Raw genomic sequence first — 18146 nt, 5'->3', positions numbered from 1 at the left:
TAAAAACTTTTGTAAAACTAATAAAAAATATTATAAAAAAAAAAATATTATTTTTTTAAAAAATGTTCTAAACAGTTTGCCTCCCAAGCCTCCATAGGAGGGGAGCTTGGGAAAAGGTCGACAACTCTGAGAAACGGGAGGGGGGGGAATCTTTGCACCAAGGCGCCGGATATGCTTAAGACAGCCCTGTGTTCCACACAGCCTAGTAGTTACAGGGGGAAATTTGGCTCACATGTAGACTTGTTAAAACTTGTTACGTTTTGCAGAAAGGAGGGTGGAAGAGTCAAGAGGGGCTTCTGGAGAAGTTTGGGAGACCTTGGGACACACTGTACTCTCATCATGAGCACAATGGGATTTCGGGATTTCTGAATGGCAGTAAAACAAACCAAGCTACATTCTGATTGTTATTATTATTTAAATACAAGCCAAACCTATTCCAAATTGAGGTGAGAAGGGCTTTCCCCTCATTCATCTTGATTGAAATGGAACCACTGGAGCACATTTCATGGTGACATCAAAATGCTGTTTTTTTTAAAAAAAGACATGTCCCAATTTAGGAATCAGAAGCTCCGTTAGCACACCTTTATATACCAAGAGGCTTGCAATCTTCAAGTTTCTGAAAAACAATTCTCGGTGCTCAGTTCTAGTGATCTCACGTGTTCATTTTTAGTTATGGAGTTGTCATATGTGGAGTTTAACGGAATTCTAGAACAGTGCTAGAGGATGGCAAGGCTGCTCATTATAAGAGAAGTTGCAGAAAAGTATCTGAAGAAGAGCTGCACACTCTTCTCCCTTTTACCAGTGCAAGACACCTAAACGAGCTATTGATTTTCATAAAAGAAAAAACACGAGACGTTGGTCTTCAAATAGCAAAATATTACTTTTATGATGCATGTGAAAATTTCCCCTATTCCAAGGTTTTTAAACAGTGGAGAGACAAATTACAATTACAGAGGACCAGCAGGTGATTTTAGGCTCATCCAAGACCCCCTGAGATGGGAAAAGTACAGCGTTAAACAGCCCTCTCATACAGAAGCATGACTCAAGTCTCTCACTATACACATATAAGATGGATCCTACTATTCAGAGTCAAAGGTGGCATGATGATGCTAGCATTGCCAGTAGTGATGAGAATCCAATTCATAACTGGTCTGTGAATACAGGTTTGTTGTCCCAGAGGTCCAACTCTGCATTTCAATAAGGACTTGGAGTGTTGCTCAACTATACCAGACTGTTCAAACCCATACTCCAGTCCAGTCACTCTAGAATCTGTGGCCATAATGGCTTGTGCATGGGTGAACTATAGTAAATTCCCCCAACCATTTTGGTCCCGGTATGGTCTCTAGACCAACACTTTTGCAGGGCTTGGTTGATTTTCAACAAAAGAATAGAGACCACAGTGGGGCGATACAATATCACATACTGTGCCCATAGGTAATGCTAGATTTCTCTTGTCCTCCTCAAGGCTCTGAGAAACAGCCATCGTCACCACAAGTGTTTGGTCTCAGTGGCATAGTTGTTGCTTGATGTGTAATTCAACAGGAAAGCAGAACAGCCAGTGCTATAGCTTGGCAAAGCAGGCCACTTTCCAAAGCTCAGAAGCTGTCAAAGAGAACCACTAAATGCATATGGAGCAAATGGGGAGATTGGAGGCAGAGGGCATCTCTTTTATGCCTCATCCTGTCCCATGTGCAGTCTAGGATTGTGCTCTCCCACAGGAGTGTGTGAATACGGGAAACCAGTTACATGCTGCATGTGAGACCCTGTGCAAAGTAAGAATGCACCATGTCTCTCTCCAGCCATTGCCAGTGAAGGGAGAAACTGGTGGTTTCTTGGTCTACCCAAACCCTCGAGTAAGCCTTGTGCAGCGACAGAGTAGTGTAAACAGTTCCTCTCTTCTACACATATATTAGATTTGACCTCAGCTCCCAGATATCATCCATCTCTCTCTCTCTCTCTCTCTCTCTCTCTCTCTCTCTCTCCAACACCCCTACACACACACACACATTTTCTCACTCCAGGCATATACAGTATCTAGCACACAACAAGTGCATGAATCAAATACAAATTATAATGTGCAATATAGCTTACTCCAGCACGCTTCCAAAGTTGTGCTCAGTTACATCAATCAAAAGTGCAAGATTAGTTAGCCTTTTCTGCTGTATCCCAGCATATCCATTTCTCTGCTCCCATAAGGCCCGGTTTTCCTCCTCCCTGCCCTTCAGCTGCTAGAAGCTGCTCTCCCACTTATTATTTCCCAAGGCTTTCCCGCCACCTTATCAATGAGGACAATAAATTACCGCATTTACTGATTTCAGCAGGTTCCCTTCTCAAAAATGAGAAGAGCGACTTCTGCTACAACTAACAGATGAGGGTCATTGAACAATGTTTCCAGATTAAGCAGTTGTGTTCTTATCTGTATGGATGTGTAGTCCCACCTGGCTTGAATTTCTGCTATGGCTCTCAGAGCCAGCACTTGTGTGCTTTCTTCAACCTAGGCACAGCTGTATGTCCTTATTCTTTGGCTTTTGCCCCACGCTAGAAGGCAAGCCCCACCCCACCCCCAAGCTTGGACAGCAGCCTTGGCTGTTCTCAACAAAGGTCCTCTTGGCTGAGCTTGCTAGCGTTGTCGACAGATGTGGTCAGGACATCACCATCTCCCATCGCTGGCTCATTGCAGTGCTCTCACAAGGGTTAATGACGACTTCCCTCATGTTCTCGTTGGTGTCCCCCACCATTTCGGTGTCCAGGCAGTAACGTGTGGCCATGTGCTCAATGTGAGAACCAACTTTGTTCCATCGCTTTTGGAAGAGAAAGGAGAAAGGCAAAGAGATTAAATTCAGCATGCCTTGCCCTCACTCAGCTACAGTAGTTAAGATCCATGGCAGTGTTCCTCAATGCTGGGTTCCCCGATGCTGTTGGACTACAGCTCCCATCATCCCCAGCTACTTTAGCCAATGGCTAGGAGTTAGGGGGGGCTGTAGTCAAACAACATCTGGGAAGCCAAGATTGGAAAAACACTTATCTATGGTCTGTGAAGTAATAGTATTAATGGCTTGCACTCCCTCTATCTATATTTGGTTTCTACAACTGTAGTGCATCAGCTATATGGCTGATATTCAGCTAGGTTATACCTGTTAGGTTAGACCTATTGAAAGTAATGGACATAACTTAGTTATGCTCATCAATTTCCCTGGGTCTACTCTGAATACTCCTGTGGTTTCCAAGAACTGGTATTTAGAAGCATACTATTTCTGACTCTGGAGGCAGAGCATAACCATCATGGCTAGTTGCCATTGAAAGCCTTATCTCTTGTGAACTTGTCCAATCCTTTTCTAAAGCTATCCAAGTTTGTGGCCATCACAGCCTCCTGAGGGAGATCCAAAGTTTATTTTATCAGTCCTGACTCTTCCAACATTCAACTTCATTGCGTGTCAATGAGTTATAGTGTTATGAGAGAGGCAGAAAGACTTTTCTCTATCTACGTTCTCTATGCCATGCATAATTTTATAAAGGTATATCAATTGCTCCTTGATTCCACACATCCAGTTCATATCTCAACATGTCTAGATGGCCAATATTTCGCCCCTCGATTTTGTTTTGGATGGTCTCGCCAATTCATTTGCTCCAAGACTCCAGACTTGCTTTAGCTGGCCTCTAACAGGCAAGACCAACTGATTTCTGATAATTTCCTGGTGAGCAGGTTTCAATCACCATGTGTTCCTTTCACAGGCATTGTGTTCCTTTGCCACAGTTAGGTTATCTATAGGGTGAATGGATTATTTCGGGGGGCTGACTTTCATATACCAAACACTTTGGTAGGATGATGTGAGAAAAACACTTCATATCACTGCTAGTAAAGTACGCTGGAAGAGAGAGAGCTTTCAGTCTTTTTGAGGGGGAAATGGCCTCACCTGCTTGCCATCCCCTTCTTTGCAAGGTAAGAGTACCACCTGTGAACCTGGAAAGAGGGTTTGTATTGATAAGCACAGCTTCTGGAAGCGGACTTGCTGGTTGTATGTATATGTCCATTCCTGAAACAAAGGAGAAAACTGTTACATGCTACCCCATTCTCTGAGTGGTGAGACTCTCCAGGGGTTCCAAACGCTTTGTCCAGGGTTCAGTTTCCTTGGAATGAATGTCAGTGGAGACTGCAGTGTCTTTAGGATATATGGTTTTATTTACACATATATGCAACCTGAGCATAGGATGGAGGGCCTCACAGCATTAACACCCCAAAAGATCTAGCTCCTTTGTTCGTCATAGATTTCGATCCAGCATGGAGCAAGGCATGTCTCCATCTCCAGCTTCCAGCTCTCACACACAACTCTGGCTACTGTTCCCCCACGTAACTGAGTCAGCCTTGGTTACCCTGATGGATGACCTTTGTGGGACTGATGTAGTGCTGTCTTGTTCCTGCTTCTTGATCTCTCATTAGCATTTGAAATCATTGACCATGGTATCCTCCTTGACTGGCTCTGGGGAACTGGGAACTTGGGGCACTGTATTTCAGTGGTTCCAATCCTACCTGTAGGATTGGGTCTAGAGATTAGTACTGTGTTGGGACAGTGACTTTTGGCCTCCTGCCACCCATGTTATGGGGTGCCAGAGGGGACTATTTTATCTCTGGTGCTATTTAATAACTACAGGAAGCCATTGGAATTGTCATTAGGGGTTATATGATACACCACAGTAAACACTTGCAAAAGAGTGACACAATGACTTGGGATCTGTGTGCAAGGCCAAGCAATTAATATTGACTTCATTTCTGTACAATAAACTCAGGCAGATATTCCATCTTCCTGTCCCAAACACTTTTTTAAAAAATCAGGCAAACTCCAGAACTGGTTGTGTGAACCAGCCATAGGAAACGTGAAGTGGGTTACCGTAGTTTGTTTTGTTTCTGGAGCCCAGGATGAATTGTGGTAAAAAACAGGTTTCTACCTTGTATCTCTCAAGACAACAGTGGAAGAAACAGAGGAAGGGTGAAACAAGGGCATAGTGCAGGCGCCTGCTCTTCCCCCCTTTCCTTTAACATTTCCATATTTTTATCTGGGGCTGCCATCTGGTTTCCATCTGATTAAATGGCAGGGGAGGGGGAGGCTGCGTCGCCATCCGAAGGCAGCCGTGCAAAAGTCAGCCAAAGATGATACTTTAAATTTATTTCTTGAATTCATTATGATGCTGAGGAGCAGTGACAGGTGTCACCTTGAATGATGTTAAAGCCTTGAAAAATTGTCCCCGGTCTCCAACAGCGTTAATGTAGCTTCTTTCTTTTCTTTTCTTTTCTTCTTTTCTTTTCTTTTCTTTTTTTTTGAGGGGGGAAATGGGTAGCATATGAAGTGAGTCACTGTTTGAAGCCAGCACCCTCCCCACACAGCCCTCACTACATTTTCTCAATAGCCTTTTGCACCACGGACAGCCTTTCAACACATTTCGCAAAGATCTGCCTTGTCTCTTGACAAGGTGCAACTGCCTTTGCTGCTTCACTGCTTGCTTCTATCTTTCTTGGCCAAATCTCCATCAATTAATGAGAAGGTAAATATCACTGGGGAGAGAAAAATCCAGAGAAATTATCATGGCTGGGGTGCAGGGGTTTTTGTGTGTTGTTGTCGTCTTTACCTTGCTTTTGAAGTGGCTGAGGGGTACCCACAAGTGTCCTTTCATGCTGCAAATCATCTCACTGATGGCATGTGGTCTGCAGCCTTCCCAGGTGCTCATGCTCCAATTAAAGCCCAGGGGAAGACATTATGAGGCAGTTGTTCCTATGGGGTTTTTCAGGTCAGGAAGTGTGGGCAGCTGGGGAGGCTGCAGAGAGCTGAAGAAATGCTTACTGGAAAGGAAAATGCACACACCAGTCTTGGCTACCTCACAAAGATAAAGCTCAAAACCCCCAAAGAGTCCTGAAAATGAGGTCGAAAAGTGGAAGCCTCATTCACAGAGGAAGAAAACTTGGCAGGGCAGATTTTGGCACAGCACTATACTGGTGCATTAAAGAACACGTGAAGAAGACTCCAAAGTCTACTGAAAACAGAGTTTTCCGTCCCTAAATGGGCTACCTTCTAAGTTTCACAAGTCCCATCTGCTCCTCATTTCCCTCTGCAACACGTGCAAAAACCATCTTCTTGCCCATTGGATCCACTATTGGCGTTGTCCACTCAATCCGCTGGAGCCTGTCTTTGCTTGCAGGGGAAGCCCCTAACTCACCCATTGGCTACTCTCACCTGGTTGAGCTGGCTGGTCAAAGCTGCTCCCAGTGTGTGTCGCTGTTGCATGCTGAGAGCTTCTAGTAACCACAGGTGAGAGCTATGTGCAGGGTGGGCACAAAAGATGTACAAACTACTGCAGACACAAACTACTGTGTCCCCTACCAAAGGAACTACCCCTCCCCTAACAATGATATTAGAGACAAGACAAGTTCTCAAAGTGAGAAGCACAGGCTTGTGATGTAATCTAATTGTAAACCTTAATCTAATGTACTTCAGCCAGTAGTAGATTAGATAAATTAGGGGACAGAATGTCAGCCCCTCCCAGTCAGTAAAGTGGGAAGAGAGCATCTTGGAAGGGGCAATCTTTATCATTCTCAACGGGCTTTAAAGAATACTGTGGGCTCTTGCAGCACCTTGAGTGGACATTTTTATTTGACCAGCTTTGTCCCCAGGGTGGACAATAAATCTTAGCACTTTGCTGTAGGTGCATTAGAGGAGGCTGAAACAATTGTTTTTGTCTTGGTCGAGATGCTCACTATGACAAAGTTCTGCGAATCCTCTGGGGAGAGAGCTGACAGATCAGAGCATCTGGCTGAATTTTTCAACAAGATCAGGACAAAAATAATGCATTAACTAACTAGGATGTTGGTGATTCACTCGGTGATTGATATTTTGAGAGGCAGACAGTGGGGCACAACAGGAAGGGGGGGAGGATTGCCATCCTTCTGTCTGTTTCTCTGTTCCTACAGGAGACTGACAGCTTCTCTCTGAATACAGAGTCATTTCTGTACTGCTGCTGTTGACGACGTGCTCAAGTGTATCCAGGCCTAAGAGGCTTCTGATTTCTTTTCTAAAGCTTGTCAGGTTTCTTGGAACAGCTAATGATTAATGGGTTTATTAAATGAATCCCAGAGTCAGAAATCCATTCCAAGAAGGTTACTGCAAAGTTTAATATCAACTGATGCTCTGTTTCTAACAGAAAGCCAATGCACCAGCCAAACGGTGACATCTTCATTAGACAAAACCAGGGCAAAATTACGATCAATTATTTACCCTCAGATGCATTTCTCCAGTGAAGTGCTAAATCAATCAATCCCTTCAGCAAATGAGACATAAACAAGACCGGATAATGCCAAGTGTCTGACTTGCAGCATCATTGCAGAGGCAGCGTGCTTGGTGCCATGATCAGCGGTACAGTTAGATAATTTCAGACTCTGGACTTAATAGTTTAATAATCCCCACACACACCCTTTGAAGAGTAACGTAGCTCTCTGCATTTGGGGAGTCCTGCCCTCCTGGTCCTTCTGCCCAGGAGTGGAAGGAGGGGTTTGTGGACCACTTGCAGCGAGGCAATTATTCCTTTATTAAAAAGCAGGAGGGGGGAGGGAATATGAGTCAAGGGAGAACATGGCAGAGGTTTACAAAATTATGCACAGTGTGGGGAAGTTACTCTGTTCCATGTACTTGATTCAATCTTGTTGCTGTCTTGTTTGGCTGTGTATGTGATAAAGGGGAACCATAAAGGGGTGAAGGCCTCTTCTTCTATTTGTCCCTATGTCAGTTTCAGTTTATTGGTTACTTTTTCTAATAAGGCTGTCTCCCATACTATTTGATACCATCGGTTCATGCTTATTCCTGACAGGTCTCTCCAGTGACAGGCTATGTGGCTCTTTCAGATTCAGAAGCTGAATACCAGGTAATGGGCAGGGTGGTAGGACAACAATTAGAGAGCATTATTATTATTATTATTATTATTATTATTATTAAATAATAATAATAATAATAATAATAATAATAATAATAATAATAATAATAGAATTTATATACCACCCTATACCTTGAGGTCTCAGGGCGGTTCACTATTGCCCAAGGCCCTTTGACAGACCAACTCTGCATTACAAAGAGGTCTGGAGACTTGACATGAAGCCTAGCAACATCAACTCCGCCATGTAGGAATCCCTTGCAGATGACCACAGTGTTTGGAGACAGGCAGTGAGGTCGTGCATCCATAGCAGTGACCAGAGGAGAAATGGCTGTTAGGAGGAGCACAGAGAGAAGAAACGCCATGGTGCATCTGCGGCAGCACAACCGGATGCACAAATCAATACATACTGTATTTTTCACTCCATAAGACGCCCCCTTTTCCTCCTAAAAAATAAGGGGAAATGTCTGCGCCTCTTATGAAGTGACTCCTGTCCTGCTTTGCTGCTTTAAAGCAAGCCACGGAGGAGTGAAGGAAGCAGAGCCATGGTTCCCGTCTGTCCCTCCTCCATGGCTTGCTTTAAAGCAGCAAAGCGGGACAGGAGCCACTTACATGGGTGTAAAGCAAGCACAGCGGGAGCCGTGTAACCCCTCTGCCCCTGCACTCAGCCGCACGCGCCACCCCCTTGGGACGTTTGATTGGGCGACATCCCACGTCCCCACAGGTGACGTGCTGCCACACAAGACCCTCCCTCTGCCACTGGTCTTGCCGGGACAGTAGTGCCTTCCTTTGCAGAAGTGTGAAATTTGAAGGACAGCTGTGGTTTGGTCCTTGTGTTGTGTACGAAGGTGTGAATTAGGTAGGTTTGACTTTAAATGAGAATTGAATCAGATTCCTCCCTCATATGAAAGCCCCCAGAGCTCTCTGCAATGAACAAAAAGGAAGAAAGTCCCACTTCTCTTGGCTTTATTAAAATAATTGTGTAGGGCCAAACCATACAGTCCTTAAATCTAAGGGACTCAATATGGAAAGCTCATATATTTCCACTGCCTGCCCCCCCTTACTAGGGGCTAAAGTCTCTTCATTTGTTAATGACAGTGATTGTCAGAGGCTTAATGCTGTCCAGCTGGCATAGATAAGACTCCGGGCTCCCAACTTATTTGATTTATTTGACAAAGTTCAAAAGCACATCTCCAGCGTTTCAATTAGCGTCCGTCCCCTTGTTGCACAGTTGCCGAGTCTAATCTTTCTTTTTCCTTTTCCGTACCCAGCATGCAAGTCTGCGGAAACCCCTCCCCTGACTTCCTCTGTGTACAGAATGACTTGTTCCAGGCTCATCCTCCTCCCTCTCTACGTCAGACCCACTGTCAGACGACAGGCTGCTAATGATCTCTTTAGGCTCTCTATAACTGCTGGTTTCTGTTCTTTCATCTTTTCCCGTTTGCCTCTCCCTGACAGTGATGATGGTTTTTAACGCCACTGTTGACTGCTGTTCACTTTACATGGTTGAAATATTATTCTGATATACCGGCAGTTTATTAAATAGTTTAGTACAACATTTGATTCAAAATTCCCCCGCCCCTTGTTTTCCTCCTTTAAAAACTTAGGTGTGTCTTATGGAGCGAAAAATACGGTAGATAAACAAACAAGGCAAGTGATCTTGGGCATTATCATCTAGAATACATGATCTGTGAGTCAATGGCTCCCCAGTTACAGATGGAGCAGATGTGGGGGGGGGGGAGCAGGTCCCCAAACAATCCACAAGGAGAAAGGAGCTTTGAGAATTCCCACAGCAGGTTATACCTCCATGTCTCTGGCAACAGAACGAGGAGCACATTAAAAAGACACTCTTAGTTTCCTGCTGATAGTGGAACTTACTGTCCCTGGAGAGACATCAAAGCCAAAGCCAGGGCAGCTTTCAGAAGCGTTGCAATGCCCATACTGGTGTTTACTGAGGGGCGTTGAGGTAGGACTTTAATGTATAACAGCTCTCCCTCCCTTCTATTTAACTATCCGCTTATGCATTTAAAATGCTAACCAGAACATGGAGAGAAGAGAACACCTTTTTTGTTGTCACAAACAGCACCTAATTCTTAATCTAGTTCAGAGAATACTCACTGATTGACACTGAATATTTTCCCCTTTAGTGATTGAGAAGAGGGGAAATGAGGTCAGCCTCATTAAGCCACTTCTACTTTAATAGGCAATTTAATATTGAATGAATGCAGAGGATGAACTTAAATATATCATTTCAATTCGGCACATTTTTTGAGCGACGGAAAGGAGTAAATAGTTCTGAAAGATGGGAGGAAAATTATAATTCTCATTTTCTTCCTCTGATCCTTGAAGAAGAATTATGTGTCAACGTAGCCTGCATTCTGAGTACGGATGGGCTCAGCTTGGTTCAGTTCAGGCGTGTGCTTCGTATCAGGCTTGTCTCGTGGCAGGCCTGCTGTCTTGCAACTTCGATACCAGGGACATTGGGAGTAACCATGAGTCTATTTCCCCCATCTATGTCAACCAAATCTGCTGTTTGGACAAGTTGGCAAAAAACTGGCACCAGTTCCGATTTTGAGATTGAAGAGCAACCGCACAGCAATTTTTTTGCACATTTTTAGTGTGATAAAAAGGCCCCTAAGGCACAACCCTAAATGTTAAAAGGTGACATCTTAAAAATACTAGGAACAAATTGGAAGGGGTTTTGGGGGGGGGCAGAATGACAGCTTGCTGACTTATGCTGGGGGGCCCCTTTCGCATAACCATTTTGTCACATGAATTCAAAATGGGGGGGTGAAGGAACTCGTGGTGACTCCTGAGAATGCATCATTTCAAAATGCAGGTAAGAGATTAATTGTATGAATGTTCTCCAGTATAAAAAAACAACATCCCTGCACCCAGAAAAGCAGCATCTAAGGGGAAATGCTAAGTAGAACCTCATATGCTAGTTTTCTGTGGATAGGGAGTTTAGGATACAGGAAAGCACTAACCTGCATTCTGAAATATATCACAGAAGGATTTGCATTCCATCCCCTTTGGGTTCTCTTTGGCTCTGGCAATAAGACGAGTGATTTTTGGCTGGAAGACAACTTAATTCATGGACTTGCTTGACCACATGGCACCAATTATGTTTGTTCAGAGAGCAGACAACCTGGAGAGAGCTCAATTGTAAATACCTCATTTAGCAGGCCAGCATTATATATGGCCACTTTCCTTTGGAAGATGCAGCCCAGTAGGCTGAAGTTCACAAAAATGCATCTTATTGGGGAAATTGCTTGTTAGTCAAAGCTGCATACAAAAAAAAATATGTTTTTTTGGGAGAAATTTGTTGATGAATTTCTATGAGAATTAACCACAGATTTCCATGCAAATGCGGAGAACTAAATTTAAGAATAGAAAACAGAAACTGAAAGAGCCAAAATTGACAGATTCATCTATCCCTACTCACTATTATTTCAATTTCAGAAGGAAAACCTCACTGCTAAGTGTAAGGAAAAGAAGGCATTTAAATCTGGAACTTCTTTCTAGAAGAAACACTAGCTTTAATTTCCTTGTTTGTTGTCTTCATACTGCAGATGCCGCCTTTGTTTTGTATCACTTTTCTCCCTATTTTAACTTGAGTGCCTTTGGACAGAAAAGCAATTGAGAGGTTTTGCAAATCAACCCCCCCCACACACACACACATATTATTCACGAGCATGTTCAGTGGTTCTGGGTGAGCCACCATCTTATTCTTAGTTTCACAGTGCCGTCTTTAACATGGGATCACCCCCCAAAGGATTGCTGTTAGGATAAGGGCACTGCATATTGTTTAAATCCCAAACAGGCCCTAGAGAACTCACCTGAGCCACCATTGCTGCACCTTTGCTGGTGATGCAGGGGTTTAAGATCACAACCGGAAACTCCTGGGCTTCTGACTTCTGGGTCTCCAGGCATCTCTGTCTCTGTCGAATCATTCCAGTCTGGTAGAGAGATTCCTCAGGAATTCTGAGGGAAGAGGGAAGGATAAGGGGCATCGGTTTTTGGCAAGGTTGCTCTGCCCGTAAAAATGGAAGGAAGAAGTTCCCACCAAAGAAGAATGGATAAGTAAGATAATGGTCTATGCAGGAATGGCAAAATTAACAGCCAAAATAAGAGATCCAAATAACAATTGCTTTCTGGAAGAATGGAAGCCATTATCGGACTGTTTAGGGAAATATTATAGTGTGAAGAATTTGTGAGCAGGATTTGAAATATGAGCAACAGAAGGAATTAGAAAATACAATATTGATGTTATGGTATAAGAAATAGAAGGTATTGTGCAGCCAAGGGGGGGAATTAAAACACCATGGAAAAGGGGGCAGGAAGTCAAGAAAAAATAAATTTATTATGTATTGATGTATATTTGTCAAACTGTTGAAAACTCAATAAAAGTTTACTACAAAAAAGGGGTTATCAGTTTTTGCCTAGCGACGGCCCACAGTAATCATGAACAGCACTTTTCAGCACATAGACTGTGTGTACCTTTGCTGGCAATGTTCTGGGAACTGCATGCCAGCAGAAGGCAGGGCCAAACCAAATGTCTATGGTGTACCAGATATGACTCTCAACTTTGAACAGAACATTTGATCCAGGGGGGAGGGAAGAGAAAAGGTTCCCCATTCCTGGTTCAGAGGAAAAGTCACCTCCTGGTGATTTAGCTTTTTTGGGGGGGGGTGGATAGGCAGAGTAATTCTATCCATGTTTACTCAGAAATACTGTATGTCGCTCTGTGCTCAACAGAGTTTTCTAGCAGGAAAATGTGCATAGGATTGCAGCCTTGAGCCGATTTTCATTTGAGGAAAAGGGAAATTTGTGACATTTCACCCACACAGGTATCACATACTATATTTCAAAATTTGCTAGTACCTCAGTTCAGGATAAACATTTTCCAGGTACCACTTGAAGGTGTGGCATTTCAAGGCCTTTCTCAATTCCACTCTGCTCTGGATGCTGTTGAAAACAAAATATTTGCAAAAAATCTAATTACGTCACTTCATACCACTGCAACATGAAATGGCCTTGAGCCCCAAAGACAGGATTATCTCTGTAAATCTAGCTAGTGGCAAAATGCATTAGTAATCCCATATCCACACCTTCCTCAGCTCCCCCAGTTAACTCATTGTGAGTCACGTAACTGAACAACAAAGGACCAAACTAGAAATGGCATTCATTGGCATGACCGTAATTAATGTGTTGCATTTTTAACATTAAAAATCCCCCTTGGATCAGCATTGGGACCTCAGGGAGGACAGTATTAACCCTCTTCCTCTTGCTGAGATCCCAATAATAATAAAAACCTAAAGTGATTTGGCATAGAGGAGCAACTCCCATTGGTGCAAATGGAAATTTACACTCTGAAGTGAATAGCAGCTTTGGTGGTAGGGTGACTTTTATTAGGACCATAGTGTGGGGAAGAAAGGGTTAAACTTCTCATGTGCCAATGTCTTGGATCTCTTGCGTTGCAGCTGCTATTTAAAATTTAGAAGCTAGACATGTGAATTGCAATCATGCAATTAATCTAGGCAGCGGAATGAATGGTTTTAACTGTATCCTATTGGTTTATTGTATTTTAATTTGTTGTGACCTGCCCTGAGATCGTTTGAGGTGAAGGGTGGGACATAGATCTTATAAATAAATAAATGTCTACTTGGCCCTTAGTCCCTTGAGAGTTTCCAATGCAGGTTTGCTGCCTAAATGGTATGTGTTCTATTGACATATACTAGAGCTACAAGACCTTGGGGTCAGCGTGGATAGCTTGATGGAGATGTTGACCCAGCATGCAGCAGCTGTGAAAAAGGCAAATCCTGTGCTAGGGAACATTAGGAAAGCAATAGAAAAGGCAAATGCCAGTTTTGTGAAGCAATTATACAAATCTATGGTGAGACCACACTTGGAATAATGTGTACAGTTCAGTCATTTCACCTGGAAAGTGATATTGCAGAGCTGGAAAAGGTTCAGAAAAGGGCAACCAAAACGATCAAGTTACAGATAGGTAGCCGTGTTGGTCTGCCATAGTCAAAATAAAAAAATTCCTTCCTGTAGCACCTTAAAGACCAACTAAGTTAGTTCTTGGTATGAGCTTTCGTGTGCATGCACACGAAAGCTCATACCAAGAACTAACTTAGTTGGTCTTTAAGGTGCTACAGGAAGGAATTTTTTTATCAAAACGATCAAGTGAGAGGAGCAAGTCCCCCGGGACAACATTTGGGGCTTTTCAGTTCAGATAAAAGGTGACTAAGAGGAGACATGTATGCAGTTGTGCCTAGTGTGGAAAAAGTGGATAGAGAAAAGCTTCTCTTCCTCTCTCATAACCGTAGAACTCATGGGTGTCCAAAGTTCTTCTTCACACAATGCATCGTTGGCATTCACCCCTACATGTTGTGATGGCTACCAAATTGGGTGGCTTTAAAAGAGGATTGGACCAATTAATGGAGGATTCGACTATCAGTGCCACTAGATTGGCCATTGGCCTGTACCAGCAAACTCTTCTCACGGTCTTATAACACAATACGCTTGTGGTATTCTGGCTCTGCGGCTGCTTTTCATATTTTGAAAATAGGAAAAAATGTCACAAATCCACTTTTCTACCGCTTCTTTTTGAGAGCAAGGCTCAAGAGCTCCATAATCTTTGTTTACACACAGGCATGTGGATCCCAGTTTGGCTAAGGGACATGCACCTGGAAATTTGGTTTCCGTGCATGAATCACAATCTGGATGAGGAACCACAAATATAAAGTGTGCTAGACACATGAGTCTTAGCTCAATCTGGCAACCAAGAGTGCATAAAGAAAATTAGTCTCAGTTGCTGGTGATGGATTAGGATTTAAGAAGAGCAACGCCAGATTAGTCCAGAGGTCCATCTAGTTCAGAATTTTGTTCTCATAGTGGCTAGCATTATGGCTATGCACAACTTTATTTATTTATTTATTTATTTATTTATTTATACATACATACAATAGAACTCTGCCTCTTGTGATCCACAGCAGCTGGTTCCTCTAATACAATGGGTCCTCGACTGTTGTTGGACTACAGCTCCCATCATCCCTGACCATTGGTCATGCCAGCCAGGGATGATGGGGGTTGTAGTCTAAGGTTACAAGACGTCTCCGTTTCCCGGGAACAGTCCCCGGATTTAGAAATAAGTCCGCATACAAAATCCATTGAAGTTGAAAAGTGTCCCTGGATTCATTGAAAACAATCTGGTAGCCTTATTGTAGTCCCACAACAGCCGGGGACCCAAGCACCTGGCATGGAACTTCAGGGGCGCTGCAACAGGCACCACAACAACGGCATCAAACAGAAGGCGAGAAGTGCGAGGGGACAGATTTTGGCATTGCACAAGGCGCCATTGAAATTTGAGACCCCAAGGCCTGCCACTGCCCCCCCCAACAGCCCTGCACTTGTTGTTGTTCTTGTTTAGTCGTGTCCGACTCTTCGTGACCCCATGGATCAGAGCACGCCAGGCACTCCTGTCTTCCACTAATTCCCGCAGTTTGGTCAGGCTCATGTTTGTAGCTTCGAGAACACTGTCCAACCATCTCGTCCTCTGGCGTCCCCTTCTCCTTGTGCCCTCTATCTTTCCCAACATCAGGGTCTTTTCCAGGGAGTCTTCTCTTCTCATGAGGTGGCCAAAGTATTGGAGCCTCAGCTTCACGATCTGTCCTTCCAGTGAGCACTCAGGGCTGATTTCCTTAAGAATGGATACGTTTGATCTTCTTGCAGTCCATGGGACTCTCAAGAGTCTCCTCCAGGACCATAATTCAAAAGCATCAATTCTTCGGTGATCAGCCTTTTTTTTTTTTTTTTAATCATATTTATTAAAGTTTCCAATAATAACAGAATAGGAAAATAAGAAAGATAAAGGAAAGAAAGAAAAAGAGAAACTAACTTAGACCCTTCTTTTCATAACCTTCTTTCTGGGACTTCCTCCTTCCCCTCCCGATTGTATTCCCCTTTATCCAAGTTGGTTCCACAAGTTCTCATCCCCAATTAAACCTAATATATTATACTCATAAACCAATTTAAATTTACACCATCTTAGCATCACTCCTCGTCTTATAATAGAACAAAATTTTCCCCAAGATCCGCTCTCATTTCTTCCACGAGTTCCCCCTTTCTAAAAAAAAAAGAAAAAACAGAAACGTAAAGTATCAAAGTTATAAAGAATATAAGATAGAAAGTATAGAGAAATTCAAAAAGTTGGTTACAAAGCCTTTGGATTCTAAGGTTCCCCCTCCCTTCCCCGGTTTTGATTCCCCATGTCCATTTGTCTGTATGTTGTCGGCCTGGAGATCTTAAGTCCACAGCCAAATTTATCTCAGTCCATCATGCTGTTTTCTTCGGATTTGATTGTCTTAATGATGTTTAACGTCGAAAATCCAATCTAATAGAGGCCTTTAATTTTCTTTAATCTTTTGTTGCTCCTCCCATTATTCTTTCCGTGTCGTATTCAGTCATCTACTCTTTTATTTCTTGGTTTCTCAGGTTTCTGTCTTGTTCAGCTGTCAAAACATTCTTGTTCCAAAATTTAACGTCTCTACAGAGGTTTGTTATTCAGGGACACAGACTTACGTCCAGTTCCTTTCTTGCTTCAATGGAAGATTCTATTGTGTTATAGTCACCTCTGTAGACAAAATAATATTTCAGTTCTGCAGCTTTCCCAGGAGATAAGACCTTTACACATCCCAGAGTAGTTTTCCACATACGACACTTGTAATGTCCCGAATCCCCTCTAGAGGGATTACAATAACTTTGTATCCTCTAATCCAAAAGTCAATTTGTTGTTTCTTTTTCCCGACAGTTTATATCCATATTTATATCAAATTGTAACAAAATTAACCAGCAAAGAACTTGTAGCAAAGTCCTCTTTATAATTTCCAGTTTTGACAGCTCCTTTGACAGCTGTCAAAATCTCCATCTCTCTTCGCCAGGCTGTCCGAATCGCCCCGGTTCCCAGGGGGGGGGTTGCTTTTTCCTCACCCTCGACTCCTCTCCTCCAGCACAGTTCTTATAATTCACATCGTGGAGTTGGTAATTTTTATCATCAATAAGCTTCTGAATAGATCTTGGTTTCTCAGTCCTTGTTTTAGCATGTTTACAATCAGGGAGGGGACTGACTTCCTTTTTTGGATCCCCTCCCGCTCGTGCCAAATCCGGAAAAATTTTTCTTTTTTCCTCCTTTTAAACCCGGTTGCCCAATTACTCACGGGTTGTTGATCAATTGTCCGAATTTCCTTTGGAAGAAGCCAGCGCTCTCCGCCGAATGGCATGCAGCTGCGCCCGGCAGGGGAAGCGGAGGACTCAAAGCACCACGCTACTCCCCGGCGCCCGATCCGTAGCCTTTAAAAAGGCTCTTTCACAAGCCGGGAGAGCGATAACGGTGCCAGCCGAGTCACCATGTCCACGGGATCCGTTCCCGTGGTTTCTAAGGGTCCCCGCGTCGCCGGCGCGGTAGGACCCAGCCCCTGCCGAGCAGACTCCCTCCGGAGCTCGGAGGGAGTCCGCCATTCGGCGATGGCGCCAACCCGGAAGTCCCGGTGATCAGCCTTTTTTATGGTCCAGCTCTCACTTCCATACATCACTACTGGGAAAACCATAGCTTTTACTATACAGACCTTTGTTGGCAAGGTAATATAGTGGAGAATATGTGGACCTCTGGATGTGGCTGAACTACAACTCCCATCAGCCTCAGCAAGCTTGATATAAAGGAGGTGGGTAAGCAAGCAAGACCACAGTAGGTGAGAGCGGAATAAATCACATCACACTTTCCAGCAGAAGGTTATCGCAAAAACCCTGTTTCACCCACAGGGCAAATATGGAAATAAGGATTTAGGCTGCCTAGCTTAATATTTTACTTGCTTCTTTGCCCTGGGGCAGTGTTTGTTCATACTACCAGCTCATCTTCATAAAGATAGCAGGTTTTGCTTTTCTTGGCCCAACAGGGCAGTCATTAAAGGAAGGAAGAACCTTGGAGGTTGACCTGGGACCCTTTCCAGGAAGCGGTAAGAGAAGACGAGCTCTTTTATTTTAATCGAGGAACAAGCCAGTCTTTCTAATGAGGTATGCCAATGCAGTTTTATACAAGCTCTCTCTCTCTCTCTCTCTCACACACACACACACACACACACACACACACACACAAGCAACTAGGACTTTATATCCATATACTCACAGCATCTGTTTACTATTAACATCTAATTAACTGTTCCCACAGAAAC

General features: G+C 43.5%; 1 protein-coding gene across 1 annotated transcript in view; it reads right to left on the bottom strand.

Annotated features, from left to right (window-relative positions):
• Positions 1 to 861: 861 nt before the first annotated feature.
• The window catches only part of GALNT14 (polypeptide N-acetylgalactosaminyltransferase 14), a 237656-nt gene continuing 220371 nt past the window's right edge, over positions 862 to 18146 (bottom strand). Inside the window, exons 12-15 of the mRNA XM_082214849.1 lie at positions 12796 to 12879; positions 11751 to 11895; positions 3915 to 4034; positions 862 to 2801 (exon numbers count right to left, since the gene is read on the bottom strand). Of these exons, the coding sequence (XP_082070975.1) occupies positions 2643 to 2801; positions 3915 to 4034; positions 11751 to 11895; positions 12796 to 12879 (508 nt within the window). The 3' untranslated portion in view covers positions 862 to 2642. The remainder of the gene's footprint in view (positions 2802 to 3914; positions 4035 to 11750; positions 11896 to 12795; positions 12880 to 18146) is intronic.

Source organism: Podarcis vaucheri (assembly GCF_965113315.1).
Source record: "Podarcis vaucheri genome assembly, chromosome: 3".
Lineage (NCBI taxonomy): Eukaryota > Metazoa > Chordata > Lepidosauria > Squamata > Lacertidae > Podarcis > Podarcis vaucheri.
The sequence above is the reverse complement of the archived record's forward strand: the minus strand, read 5'-3'. Positions and strand labels throughout refer to the sequence as shown.